This window comes from Conger conger, chromosome 16, assembly GCF_963514075.1.
Source record: "Conger conger chromosome 16, fConCon1.1, whole genome shotgun sequence".
NCBI lineage: Eukaryota > Metazoa > Chordata > Actinopteri > Anguilliformes > Congridae > Conger > Conger conger.
Genome location: NC_083775.1, coordinates 9374955 through 9388665, shown reverse-complemented (window position 1 = coordinate 9388665; position 13711 = coordinate 9374955). Strand labels below are relative to the sequence as shown.

Sequence of the window (13711 nt, the reverse complement as noted above, 5' to 3'; positions counted from 1 at the left end):
GTCTCCCCTAAGCCAAGTCAAATTGGCATGTGATTTTGAAATCTGATAAATTACTCAATTTGTGAGATTCATGAAGAGGCCAGATCTGTCCCTTGTGTCCCTTGGTCATCACCCAGGAATTTCAGCACTATTGCCACTTTGTGTGTTAACCTCTCCTTGTCTCTCTCTATCTCTCCCTCCCTCCCTCCATTTCTCTTGTCCAGGCGGGTCTACATCTCCTACCTGGACAGTGTGCACTTCTTCCAGCCTCGCCACCTGCGCACAGGTGTCTATCATGAGATCCTCATCGGGTACTTGGAGTATGTGAAGAGGCTCGGGTGAGTCAGTGGCACCTCTGCCCCTCCCGAGGCCAGCCTCAAATACAGCTCTTACAACTTATTTATTCAGCCCAGATGTGAAAACCGACCCAAGAGATCCCTGAAAATTGTCCCCAAATCATTTAACTTGGGAGGAGGGGGGGAAATATTTATTTTAATACTGGCAGTCATTTGCAGGAATTTGTAACCTGGTTAACCTGTTCATTTTCCAGTCTGCCCCCTGTACACACCCGTACACTGGTCCTCATATTGTCCATTTGATATACCTCGTGTGGTGTGCCAGTACGCCCTAGCAGGGCTGCTTAAGCATCTGAAAAGATTGTCTTCCCGTTCTGTTCTTACCCCAGGCTTCAGGTCATTGTGGTCATTTTGTTGACATTAGCCAAAGTGGTTCTGTGATTTGTGTTGAGCCTGTGGGACTGACGTGTTCGACGCCCTTGTCTACAGCTTCACGACGGGTCACATTTGGGCCTGTCCGCCCAGCGAGGGGGACGACTACATCTTCCACTGTCACCCCATCGACCAGAAGATCCCCAAACCCAAGCGCCTGCAGGAGTGGTACAAGAAGATGCTGGACAAAGCCGTGTCTGAGCGCATCGTGCACGACTACAAGGTGTGAAATCCACCCCAAAGGTTTTAAGGAACAAGGGTTGCCGGGTGTCCCATATAAACCCATACGTCCTCCCTTTTCCATGTTAACCCGTGCCTTTTCTCATCCCTATGCACACTCATACCTCCTCTCTTCTTCTGCATTAAGCCAGACATCCCTACTCTTATAGGGATTGTGTCTGCCCGTTTTCCACCACAGTCTGAAGACTCCTCTCTTGGCCCTGTACCTTAACTAGCTATTACTTTACTCCTCTGTGCGAGTGCCCAAATCTATTATTACTCATGCATCACCTGTTTTGCATCTTCTAGCCCTCTTGCTCTTCTTTCTTTTTTTTTTTGTATTTTATCTAGGACTGTCGCGTTTACATTTGTATTCATCTTGGTGCTGTAGTTGTCCTTGTTTAACTTGTCTATATATAGCTTGACATGCTATACTCACTGACTTGGCCTATTTACCAGGTGTACTAGACTTGATGTTCATAGCTGTAGAAAACTGATTATTTATGTGAATTGCACCTTATCCAACCTGTTCTGCAGTTGGTTCTGATGACCACTGGTATGCACTTATTGAACGTTTCTTCGGATAAAATCTTCTGCTAAATAAGTCACGTAATGTAATCGACGTTGTTAAAACCAACTCTGGCTCTTCTGTCCCCAGGACATTTTCAAACAGGCGACTGAGGACCGTCTGACTAGCGCCAAAGAGTTGCCCTACTTTGAGGGTGACTTCTGGCCCAACGTGCTGGAGGAAAGCATCAAGGAGCTGGAGCAGGAGGAGGAGGAGAGGAAGAGGGAGGAGAACAGTACCTCCAGTGAGAGCATCGACGTGAGTGATGGGACCGTGGAGAGGGGGCCAGAGGGTATCTCATTGAGCTTTCTTGTCGGAGGTTTTGGATCTGTGATGAAGCTTAGCAGTGAAATACTAGGCAAGCTTTATTTGTTAACGGACTTCTGAATTTGAGCATTATTTCAGGAATTATTGCCCCTTTACACTCCCAGGACCGGGCAGTATGAATCCGCTGTCAAACAAAGGGGGGGGAACCCTTTATGGTGTTGGGTGGGAGTGGTAGCCCTCAACGTCTGACCACCTGTCCTCTGCACTTGCAGGCCACCAAAGGGGACAGCAAAAATGCCAAGAAGAAGAACAGCAAGAAGACGAGCAAGAACAAGAGCAGCCTGAGCCGAGCCAACAAGAAGAAGCCAGGGATGCCCAACGTCTCCAACGACCTCTCCCAGAAACTCTACGCCACCATGGAGAAGCACAAGGAGGTAAACGGCCTGGCGCACGCCTGTACATTTCATACGTCCGTGCTCTCTTTGAGCGTTTTGTGATTCTCACAGTGTGGCACAGAGATGTGCAGGCTGTCCTGTGCTAGTTGAGTGGTGGTGAAGAATCAAACAGTTGCCAAGATTTGTGGGGGTTGCAGGACGTTGGGAGATGTGGTATTGTTGGGTTTGCAGGCTTTTTGTAGATGTGGAATTGAAGGGCTTGCAGGATGTTGGGAAGATGTTGAATTGTGGCAGTTACGGGATGTTGGGAAATGGGGAATTGTAGCAGTTGAAGGATGTTGTGATGCTCATTGGGAGTTGGATGCGTCCCTTTTCCTCTTCGTTACCGGAACGGTTACATCGTGAACAGTTTGCTGTGCCTTGTCCGACCTGGAGAAATCAGTTCTTCAACATGGCCTTGTAGATTTGTCCCTATGTGAACGGCGTTGCCATTTGGTTTCGCGACTATGTTAGGCTTCTGTTGAAGAACTGAGGGAGATGTATCTGCAGGTGAAGGGCTTGTGGAAAGAGCCTCCGCGTGAGCATGTGATTTTTCATTTCTTCTTTTTCTTCGACCTTGTCCTCTGTCCCACCCCGAAGGTGTTCTTTGTCATTCGCCTGATCGCCGGCCCGACCGCCAACTCCCTCCCGCCCATCGTGGACCCGGACCCCCTGATGGCCTGCGACCTGATGGACGGGCGGGACGCCTTCCTGACGCTGGCGCGGGACAAGCACCTGGAGTTCTCCTCCCTGCGGCGCGCCAAGTGGAGCTCCATGTGCATGCTGGTGGAGCTGCACAACCAGAGCCAGGACCGCTTCGTCTACACCTGCAACGAGTGCAAGCACCACGTGGAGACGCGCTTCCACTGCACCGTCTGCGAGGTGAGGGCCGGGGGGAACGGCCCGTCGGGGGGCTGGGGAGGGCCCTGAGAAGCAGGAAAGGAAGTGGATGAGTGTACAGGATAAAGGGGGTGGCGGGTGGGGAAATCCAGTCGATCTGGAGGAGCCTGAGAAGCGGGAAAGGAAGATGGTGGGTAGGGGGCATATGATTATACAGGATAAAGCGGGTGGCGGGTGGGAGGCACTTAAATCAGCGCGTTCAGCTGCTCCCTTTTAAACTCTCTGTGGTGTGGGGTGAAAAATCAAATGGTTCAGAGATCACTCGATTGACTGGGTGGAATAGGGAATCCAGCAGACAACTGCGGGACTTTATGAGGAGTGTTGAGTAACTGAGATGGTCTTGGCATGGAGGACAGCGTGGCACAGAGATGTGTTGGCCGTCTTCTGCTAGTTGGGTGGTGGTGGAGAATCAAAAAGTTGCAAAGATTTGTGGGGGTTGCAGGACATTGGGAGATGTGGAATTGTTGGGTTTGCAGGCTTTTTGGAGATGTGGAATTGATGGGCTTGCAGGATGTTGGAAGATGTGGAATTGTGGCAGTTACAGGATGTTGGGAAATGGGGAATTGTAGCAGTTGCAGGATGTTGGAAGATTTCGAATTTTGGCAGTTACGGGATGTTGGGAAATGGGGAATTGTGTAGCAGTTGCAGGATGTTGGAAGATGTGGAATTGTGGCAGTTATGGGATGTTGGAAGATGTGGAATTGTGGCAGTTACAGGATGTTGGGAAATGGGGAATTGTAGCAGTTGCAGGATGTTGGAAGATTTCGAATTTTGGCAGTTACGGGATGTTGGGAAATGGGGAATTGTGTAGCAGTTGCAGGATGTTGGAAGATGTGGAATTGTGGCAGTTATGGGATGTTGGAAGATGTGGAATTGTGGCAGTTACAGGATGTTGGGGAATGGGGAATTGTAGCAGTTGCAGGATGTTGGAAGATGTCGAATTGTGGCAGTTACAGGATGTTGGGAAATGGGGAATTGTGTAGCAGTTGCAGGATGTTGGAAGATGTGGAATTGTGGCAGTTATGGGATGTTGGAAGATGTGGAATTGTGGCAGTTACAGGATGTTGGGAAATGGGGAATTGTAGCAGTTGCAGGATGTTGGAAGATGTCGAATTGTGGCAGTTACGGGATGTTGGGAAATGGTGAATTGTGGGAGTTGCGGTGGCAGCAGAACTTCAATATACTGAAAACTTTTTCCTCTACATTTCCCCTCTCAGGACTATGACCTCTGCATCACCTGCTACAACACTAAGCGCCATGAACACAAGATGGAGAAGCTGGGCCTGGGCCTGGACGACGAGAGCAACAGCCAGGCAGCTGCAGCCACTCAGAGCCCTGGGGACTCGCGCCGCCTCAGCATCCAGCGCTGCATCCAGTCCCTGGTGCACGCCTGCCAGTGCCGCAACGCCAACTGCTCCTTGCCATCCTGCCAGAAGATGAAGCGGGTGGTGCAGCACACCAAGGGCTGCAAGCGCAAGACCAACGGCGGCTGCCCCATCTGCAAGCAGCTGATCGCCCTCTGCTGCTACCACGCCAAGCACTGCCAGGAGAACAAGTGCCCCGTGCCCTTCTGCCTCAACATCAAGCACAAGCTGCGGCAGCAGCAGCTGCAGCACCGGCTGCAACAAGCGCAGATGCTGCGCAGGCGCATGGCCAGCATGCAGCGGCCCGCCGTGGCAGCGGGGGGAGGGGGAGGTGGCGGGGGGCTGCCGTCGCCAGGCAACAACGGCACCACCGCCCCCAGCACACCCACGTCGGGCGGCACCCAGCCCCCCACGCCCCAGACACCCACCCAGGCCAGCATGCCCCCCATGCCCCAGCCTGGGGTGGGGGGTGTGGGCGTCCCGCAACAGCAGCAGCAGCAGCAGCAGCAGCAACAGCAGCAGCAGCAGCAGCAACAGCAGCCGGCGCAGCTCCAGCAGCAAGTCCCGCAGCAGGGCGGGGTGCCTCAGCACCACCTGCACCACCACCTCCAGCAGATTCCTGGAGGTGGCCTGATGAGCTCCCCGCAGCAGCAGCAGCCCATGATGCCCCAGGTCCAGGGCCAGCTGTCCACTGCCCAGCAACTCCAGCACGCCAACAGCCTTCCCCCGTATGCGCCCCGCCACCCCGCCTCCTCCCCGCACTCCCAGTCCCAGGGCAAGCCGGGTCTCGGCCCGGCCACACCTCCCCAGCAGCAGCCTGCCCCCAGCCAGCCCCCCATGGCCCAGCAGCCCCCGCAGCAGCAGCAGCAGCAGCAGCAGCAGCCCCCGTCGGGCCCTCCCCAGGCCGCGGTAGAGATCGCCATGAAGATCCAGCGGGTGGCGGAAACCCAGAGGAAGATGGCCCAGGTGCAGATCCTGCAGCGGCAGGCGGCCGGCATGATGCCCCAGCACCCTCAGCACCCGCACCACCCGCCCACACAGCCCCAGGCCCAGATGGGCATGGGTCACCCTGGGGGAGGGATGGTGGGGGGCCCTGGAATGACCCCCCAGGCCCAGGCCCAGGCTCAGGCTCAGGCTCAGGCCCAGGCCCAGGCCCAGGCCCAGGCACAAGCAGCCGCTCGGGCCCACATAGAGCAGCAGCAGCAGCAGCAGCAGCAGCCACCACAAGCTCCCCCGCAGAATCAGGTGCAGCTGCAGCAGCAGGGCGGCCCCCAGCTTCAGCCCCCGCCCCCCCAGCAGGGCCAGCAGCAGCAGTGGGGCAGCCCGGCGATGGCAGGCCAGCAGAGGCCCCCCATGATGGGGCAGATGAGCCACCCGGGGATGGTGGGCGGCCAGCCGCAGGTGCCCCAGGCCCAGCAGCAGCCTCCGCCCCAGGCCGGGCGGGTAGGGATGATGGCGCCGGTGCCAGGGGTCGGCGGGGTCCCGGGCGGTGGGCCTAACCTGCCCCAGGCCGCCCTGCAGGAGCTCCTCCGCACCCTGCGCTCCCCCAGCTCCCCGCAGCAGCAGCAGCAGGTGCTCAACATCCTGCGCTCCAGCCCGCAGCTCATGGCCGCCTTCATCAAGCAGCGCGCCTCCAAGTACAAGGGTGGGGCAGGGGCCCCCGGGGGACCCGGTGGACCTGGTGGGGTCCCAGGGCCCATGGGCGGTGGGGGCCAGCCCGTCAACGTGAACGCCGGGCCTGGTGGTCCAGGCTTGCACCTGGGTCAGGGAGTGGGCATGCCTGTGATGACCCAGCTCCAGCAACAGCAGCAGCAACAGCAAATGCAACAGCGCCCCCTGCTGGGTGGAGGATTGCAGCCGCAACAGGTCGCGGCCCTCCAGCAGCAGCAACAGCAGCAGCCGCAGCAGGGAGGCATGCAGTCGCAGGCCCCCACAATGGCCAGCATGACCCCGCAGTTCAGAGAGCTGTTAATGAGGCGCCACCTGCAGCAGCAACAGCAGCAGCAGCAGCAACAACAACAACAACAACAACAACAGCAGCAACAACAGCAGCAGCAGCAACAACAGATGAGCAACCACGCCCAGTTCCAGCAGCCGCAGCCCCCTCAGCAGCAGCAGGCCTACCTGGGCCAGCCCCAGCCCGGGGGCCCGCAGCAGGGGAACCAGCCGGGGCCGCCCCAGGGCTACCCAGGCGGCGTGTCCCAGCAGCAGGTGGCCGCTGCCCTGCAGCAGAGAATCCAGCAGCATCAGCACCACCTCCAGATGCAGCAGCAGCAGCAGCAGCAGCAGCAGCAGCAGCAGCAGCAGAACGCCATGGCGGGGCTGCAGGGGCCTGACGGCGGGGCTGGGGGCCCCGGCGGAGTGCCTCCCCCCCAGCAGCAGCAGCAGCAGCAGCAGACGGGCCCCCAGCCCACCACGTCCCAGGCCATGCTCCAGCAGGCGCTGCACCAGAGGATCCTGCAGCAGCAGCAGCAGCACCTGTCCGGGGGCTCGCCGGCCGGCCACGGCGGCAGCCCCATGAGCCCCCAGCAGCAGCAGCAGCAGCAGATGTCCCAGTCGCCCCACCTGCAGGGCGGCCAGCCGCTGGCGTCCTCGCTGAGCAGCCAGGTGCGCTCGCCCCAGCCCTCGCCGCGGCCCCAGTCCCAGCCGCCGCACTCCAGCCCCTCGCCCCGCATGCAGCCCCAGCCCTCTCCCCACCACATCTCCCCGCAGACCCAGACCGGCTCCCCGCACCCCGGGCACCTGCCGCCGCCCCACCACCCCGGCATGGCGGTGCCGCAGCCCCCGCAGAACCCCCAGCAGAACCCTAACCCCATGGACCCGGGCCCGTTCGGCGGCGACCAGAGCGCCATGCTGTCCCAGCTCGGCGGCATGGGGGGTCTGCACGCCCCGGGGCCGGCGGACATGCTGTCGGGCAACGGGCAGGACCTAGCCGCGAACATTAATCACAGTACCTTAGACATCATGTAGCATCGCAGTGCGTTCAGACTTGCCCGGGCGCCGGGGGGACAGTGTTAGGATTTTTTTATTTTTTATTATTATTATTATTATTATTATTATTAATATTATTTAATAATTTTTTTTTTTTTTCAATATAAATGAAATGAACTGAACTTCCTATGGGAGATGCTACAATAAATCAACAAGTCAGTGAATGAATTAAATAAATGAATGGTAAGTTATTGCTGTTAATATATTTTTTTTGCTAATTGTGTACAAAAGGGGATAGTTTGTCTTTCTCCTTCAGAGAATGAGACACAGGTAATATTTTTGGGGTTGGGGGAAGTATTTGCCTTTTTTAAGAGATATTTTTAAGATTTTAAAGTGGTGGAAAAATTAAAGAGCAAAATGATTTAATGCAATGGACTTTTTTATTGTAATTCTTTCCTCCTTAAGCCAGTCTCTTGTATCTTTTTTAATTTTATTTTATTTTGCAGTGTGATGTGGATTTGTTATTTTTTTAATCCAAACATCACAGCATATCTTCCTTTAAAGTTTGGGTTTGCTGTTATTTTATTTTTTTTGACAGTTTGTTGGTATATGTACTTTGAGACTGCTACAATTCACAAAGAATATATTTTTGTTAATGACTGTTGGAATGGGGGGGGGGGTTGGGCAGGGTTAGTTTGATTTTACATTTCTAATGCTGGCTGTGGGAGTATCAAATAAACTTTAAGATATAGTGTTGGAGGGAATGTTGATGCAGGTTTCTGTGGCTGATGAAATTTTGTTCATTTTTGTGCCACTTTGGAAATGGCAAGCCATTGGGCAGAGGCGACTCCCCCCTCCCCCGCCCCCTTCCCCACAAACACGCACACACATGCACACCCCCTCAGAGTTTGAGTGTGCATGTGTGTGTGAATGTGTGCACTCCATGTATTTGACACTTATTTATTGGTTGGGGGGGGGCGGGGGCGGGGGAGGGTCAACGTAGCCTTGTGCTGTGAGATTGTGCTAATTTGTGAGATTGTGGAGTTGGCTTCATTAAGGCATGCCAGCAATACTGTGGAATGGGAAATGGAATGTTCAGGAACGCAGGGGTGGGGGTAATCTCCTGCAGTGGACCGTATTGAAGAGAACTGAAAATTGGGCGGGGGGGCGGGGGGGGGGGGGTAAAATGGAGGACAAGGTTGCACCAATCCCTCCCCCCTCCCTCCCCCAACACTCTTGCTGCTCCCTCTGGACTCAGACCCAGCACAGAACCCTAAACAAGCTGACCCCCCCACCCCCACCCCCCCCACATCCTTCTCTGATGAACCAGTCCCCCCCCCCCCCCTCTACATGCCCCTACCCCTGCCTCTTGATTTCTCTCTGTGCTCAGAACTTTGGGATTTTAATTTAATATTTTTTACTGTACAAAGAAAACACAAAACTGTGGACTTAAATACTGTTTTTTTTTTTTTTATAATAAAATGGAAATATAAAAAAAAGAAAAAAAAGAAATTGTGTTGTACACTTTTCAGACTGACGGAGTACAAGGAACCTGGGTTTGGAAATGTGTTTACAGGATTCTTTTTGAATTTCTAAAATTGGCAAAAGCCTATTTCAAAAGGGGGGGGACCCCTCCATGCAGGCACACATACAGGCAGGCCATTGAGATAAGCAGTGAGGCAGAAATCCTCAAATCTGGCCCTTCTGCTGGCCAGAGTGGCTTCACACCTGACTCCCAGGTAAGGTGAGGGTGATGAGCCAGCGGTTCAACTCGGCCCACAATTCAGTGAAATCACGGGAGACGCACCACTCTTTATGGCATTGTGGAAAATACAAATGCAAGCAGGTTCTTTTTTTTTTGTAGTCCTATTCAAATTTCAAAAAATTGCTCACTTGCAATCAAGAACTTGCCAATGTAAAGCCTCTAACCTTTTCTGAAACTGGGCGGACGTTTAAAGTGGCGAGCAGTGATCTTCACATTAGCCGTGTACAAAACCACGCCCTGCAATGGTCATCCTGGGTTTCTTTACATTTAATGATGTATAATGGCTCATTAGTGCTTGTACTAATGAGAAATAACTGTCCATTGTGGTTTGACACAGATATTTCTCGTGATTGATTCCTAAACTCTGCTTTTCATGCAGTAGAAAATTTCAAGTTAAAATGTGTAAGTGGTATCCTTGTCAGTCCTGGGTTAATTATGTGATTGTTTTGGATTAAAGTACTTCTCCATGCTTTAGTGCGCTTGTATGTACGCACAGTAGTGTGCGAAAATGTGGGCACCCCTGTTCAAAAAGCCTTTTACAATTCACATCGAAGTGAACAGAAGCAAACTTGACCTCTAAATGGTACAAAGCTAAACATGAAACATTTCTACAAATTTTTAAGCAAGATCACTTTTTAAACTTAGTTTAAAGTAATGAAAAAAGGAAAAGGGGCCCTGTCGTTTAGTACTTTATAACTCCTCCTCGGTCAACTATAGCAGCTTGTACATGCTTCTTGTAGCCAGCTAAGAGTCTTTCAATTCTCGCCTTTGGAATTCTTCCCCATTCTTCCTGGCAGAATACCCTGTAGCTCAGAAATACTCTTCGGCCTCCTTGCATGTGCAGCATTTTTGAGATCTGTCAACGGATTTTCTATTTTTATTTTTATTTTTTTATCCGATTTTTTTTTTTTCACCCAATTTGGTAGCCAATTGGACCCCGTCTGATTCAATTAGAGCCAGTATTAGATACACCGCCCACACCCCGTCCCTCGGCGGCCGACGGGAGAGCGACACGCCTTCTTCAAGCCGTCTCGCCTCCCAAGTTGTAACCGTGATTCCGAGGCGCTCGAGGTGCTTGTTTTTGTGCGCCGATCTACTAACCCTGCCAAGTCCCTCCCTCTGGAGCAGCGAGCCAATTATTGCTGCTCCACGTGAGCCGGCCAAACTTGGCTTTTGGCAGGACCGAGAATCGAACCCTGGTCCCCGGTGTGCAACTGTTGCGCAACTGTTGCGCCACCGTGGCTGGCTGTGTCAACAGATTTTCAATAATATTCACATTCAAAGGTCCAGAATTTCATCTAGAATTTCTTGATATTGGGTGGAATCCATTTTTCCTTCCACTTGCGCAATATGTCCTGTGCCCCCAGCTGCCACACAGCCCCAAAGCAAAATGGATGCACCCCCCATGCTTCACATTTGGCAAGGTGGTGTTCTCTGCAAAGGCTGTACCTTTTTTTTTTTTTTTCTTCTTTGGTGGTGACCAAAATTTTGGTTTTGTCAGTCCAAAGCACATTGTTCCAAAAGGCTTCAGGCTTCTCAATGTTTTCTTTTGCATACTTCAGATGCTTAATTTGGTGTTGAGGTTGTTCTTTCTGGCAACTTTGCCATGGAGGTCTTTGTTGTTTTTTTTGCAGCTCTTTTGCAGCAATTTGTGGGTTCTTCACCAGGTCTTGGCCCATTCAAATCTTTCTTGGTCTTCCAGACCTTGCCTTAACTTCAAATGTTCTATTTATCTAATGTTTCTGACAGTGGAAATTGGTGGTTTTGAACATTGAGAGTTTTTTTTTTTTTTTTTTTTTTTTTTTTTTGCATTCTCCTTCTTGCTGAAAATGTGAACCATCTTTAATTCTGAAATCCTTGTTGGATACTTTTGAAGGTATGAAGTTACTTAAAAAGTTATACTCACCTGACTCATTGAAGCCCTAATGAGTAAATCACCTACTCTGGGCCTTCGTAATCATCTTTTCAGAAAGTAACAGAATAATCCAAAAGGGTTCCCAAACTCTTGCAAGAAAGGTCTCATCTTTAGCTACCATTTAGAGTTCATGTTTGCTTTTGATCACATACAGATTCATTTGAACTGACATTTAAACCAGGGGTGTCCAAATTTTTACACCCCACTACATGTGTACTGGAACCAATGATGAAATGCTCTTCAAGTGCAAAGCCTTGCCTTCTGGGTCCTCTTGGTTGGTTCAGTTGCACCAGGCACGATCAATCAAGTGCAGAAAAGTAATCTACCCAGGTCTGGTCCTTGTATACCGTTCATAGACGACTCAAAGATTGTATGTTACCGAATGTGTTCACAGCACTGCAGCTGAAACGCTTCTTTGTCTGCCTTGAGGTTTCGGTTCTCGGAAGGAAACCGGCTAATCACGTCTGATGTTACTGCACTGGGACTTGTGCGAGCCACAGGTGAACAATGAGGACATGTGGATTGAGAATTGTTATAGTCACATCTGAGGAAGAAACCATTGACTTTCATTTGGAGCCACCTGAAGTGATGGGAATTTTTGAATTAGAAGAAAAACACGGGATTCCTGAGAAACATTCAGAAAATCCCGGTTTATATGCAGGGCGTAAAAAAAAAAAGATACTGTACACGTAATTGAGTGCAGCACTTCAGCCTTCGTTTCCGAGGCACCATTCATGTTGCTGACGTGTGCTCGGTGTTGCTGGGGAAAGAAAAAAAAGTATTGCAATTATAGAGGTGGTCACACATTTGGAAGTGATCAAAGCATTTAAATTCTAAATTTAGCTGCACCGATGGAAGGGAAGTACTACATCTTGCATTGGCGTTGCACTGGGAGACGACTTATTTTCAAATACGCTTTTAACGTTGTGTTGCTGCCAATATTATTCGTATCTTTTTTTCAATGTATTATTTGCTATGCCTTTCCCTCCCCCCCCCTCATTTACTGTGGAGTGTTCTGGAGTGGCAGATTGTACCTCTGGAGTTGCCACTGCCACTGGGTTTGGCTTTGCTGGGTTTCTCTCACCCGTGTGGCAGTGTCATTACATTTACACTTTACATTAATGCCATTTAGCAGACGCTCTTATCCAGAGCGACGTACAGTCGATTAGACCTAAGCAGGAGACAATCCTTCCCTGGAGCAATGCAGGGTTAAGGGCCTTGCTCAAGGGCCCGACGGCTGTGCGGATCTTATTGTGGCTACACCGGGATTAGAACCACCGACCTTGCGGGTCTCAGTCACGTACCTTAGCCGCCACGCTCCAGGCCACTACGGTGTCTACAGCGTCTGATGGCCAGGCCGCAGGCCTCTCGCTGCAGCAGGAGAGGGCCAAAGCCATTCGGCAGGTATTTCTCACCGATAGCTGGCAGTGTTGGCGCTGTGTTGCTGGGAGTAGCCTGTGAAATCCGGAGCTGACGCGGTTCCCAACCCTGTGGGAGAGGGGGCTGATCCTCCAGCCCCGTCCGTCTGCAATGAGGGAGCACCTGAACCTGCTTCTTAACCCAGGTGCCATATTTCCTTTAGGTGCTGTTGCTTCCAGCCACCAATTAACCCTAGTTTTGCCTTTCTCTTTTAGCTTTTTAGAGACCCAAGCCATGTCCACCATGTATTTTCTGTTATATGTGCAGCGGGTTGCCGGAATCCGAATATAACACTCACAAGGGGAGGCTGGAGTCTTGGTCTGTGTATAACCACCATAATATGAATACAAGTGCCTAACACAGAGAATATAGTAGTGATACTGACCCCTGGTGGTTATCCTGGAAATGACTGATGGTGTGAGACGTGTGTAACGCTACCAAAACTACCAGGTGTAACAAAGACAGTGCCTTTTGTAGGATCTCCGTTTTGTTGATGTGAGAGGGGTAAATAATATCAAACCTTGATCACAAAAAGAGCACTCTATGAGCTTCCTTTTCATTTGGCTCTTGGGGGAGACGGTCGTGGTGCCGGCAGACTCAATTGATCAAAATTCATCATTTAAGGCCATTTCTATTCAGTTTCTCAAATTGGTCAATTTAAATCCGTTTCAGGGCAGTGTGATTCCTATATATTGGCCAGTGCACAGTAGTTTAATCTCTCGGTCCTCTGCACAGACCACTTACCTTCGTGACCCACATATGCAATTTCTGTATTTTTAAATGCCACCAATACCAATTTGCAGGACAAATTCCATTTCCTTTAAAGGTACAATAGGTAATTACGGACTTCTAATGGTCAAGAGAGGAATGGCTGCAACAAACACCACAACACTGTTTATCCCTCCCCCTTCTCTGTAAACACACAGACGTTGAAACCCCAATTGGCTGTGGCAATTAGAACCAATTTTCAACCAATGAGCTTGAATTGTTGTACAGTTATACAATGTTTTGGTACAGAGTGTCGGCCATCAACTGTATATTTTAATACCCAAATTTGAGGACTATAAACACAGGCAGAGAGTGAGTCAACATATCAGTGAGTATTTTTCAATGACAGGAAAGACAATGTTTTGACACAAACGTCTTACCTATTGTACCTTTAAGTCTCAAACCTTTCCACTTCAAGATACATACGGTGAGAAGTAAATGAATCCACAAAATA

General features: G+C 51.2%; 1 protein-coding gene across 6 annotated transcripts in view; it reads left to right on the top strand.

The window, feature by feature from the left end:
- Window positions 1-8744, top strand: part of ep300b (E1A binding protein p300 b) — a 46509-nt gene extending 37765 nt beyond the window's left edge. For 5 of the 6 annotated variants that reach the window (XM_061224960.1, XM_061224959.1, XM_061224963.1 and 2 more), the window contains 6 exons: window positions 204-317; window positions 765-930; window positions 1585-1752; window positions 2034-2195; window positions 2796-3077; window positions 4313-8744. In XM_061224960.1, the coding sequence (XP_061080944.1) occupies window positions 204-317; window positions 765-930; window positions 1585-1752; window positions 2034-2195; window positions 2796-3077; window positions 4313-7429 (4009 nt within the window). In that variant the 3' untranslated portion in view covers window positions 7430-8744. The remainder of the gene's footprint in view (window positions 1-203; window positions 318-764; window positions 931-1584; window positions 1753-2033; window positions 2196-2795; window positions 3078-4312) is intronic. The other variant, XM_061224964.1, reaches the window with a different exon arrangement.
- The last annotated feature ends 4967 nt before the right edge of the window (window positions 8745-13711 follow it).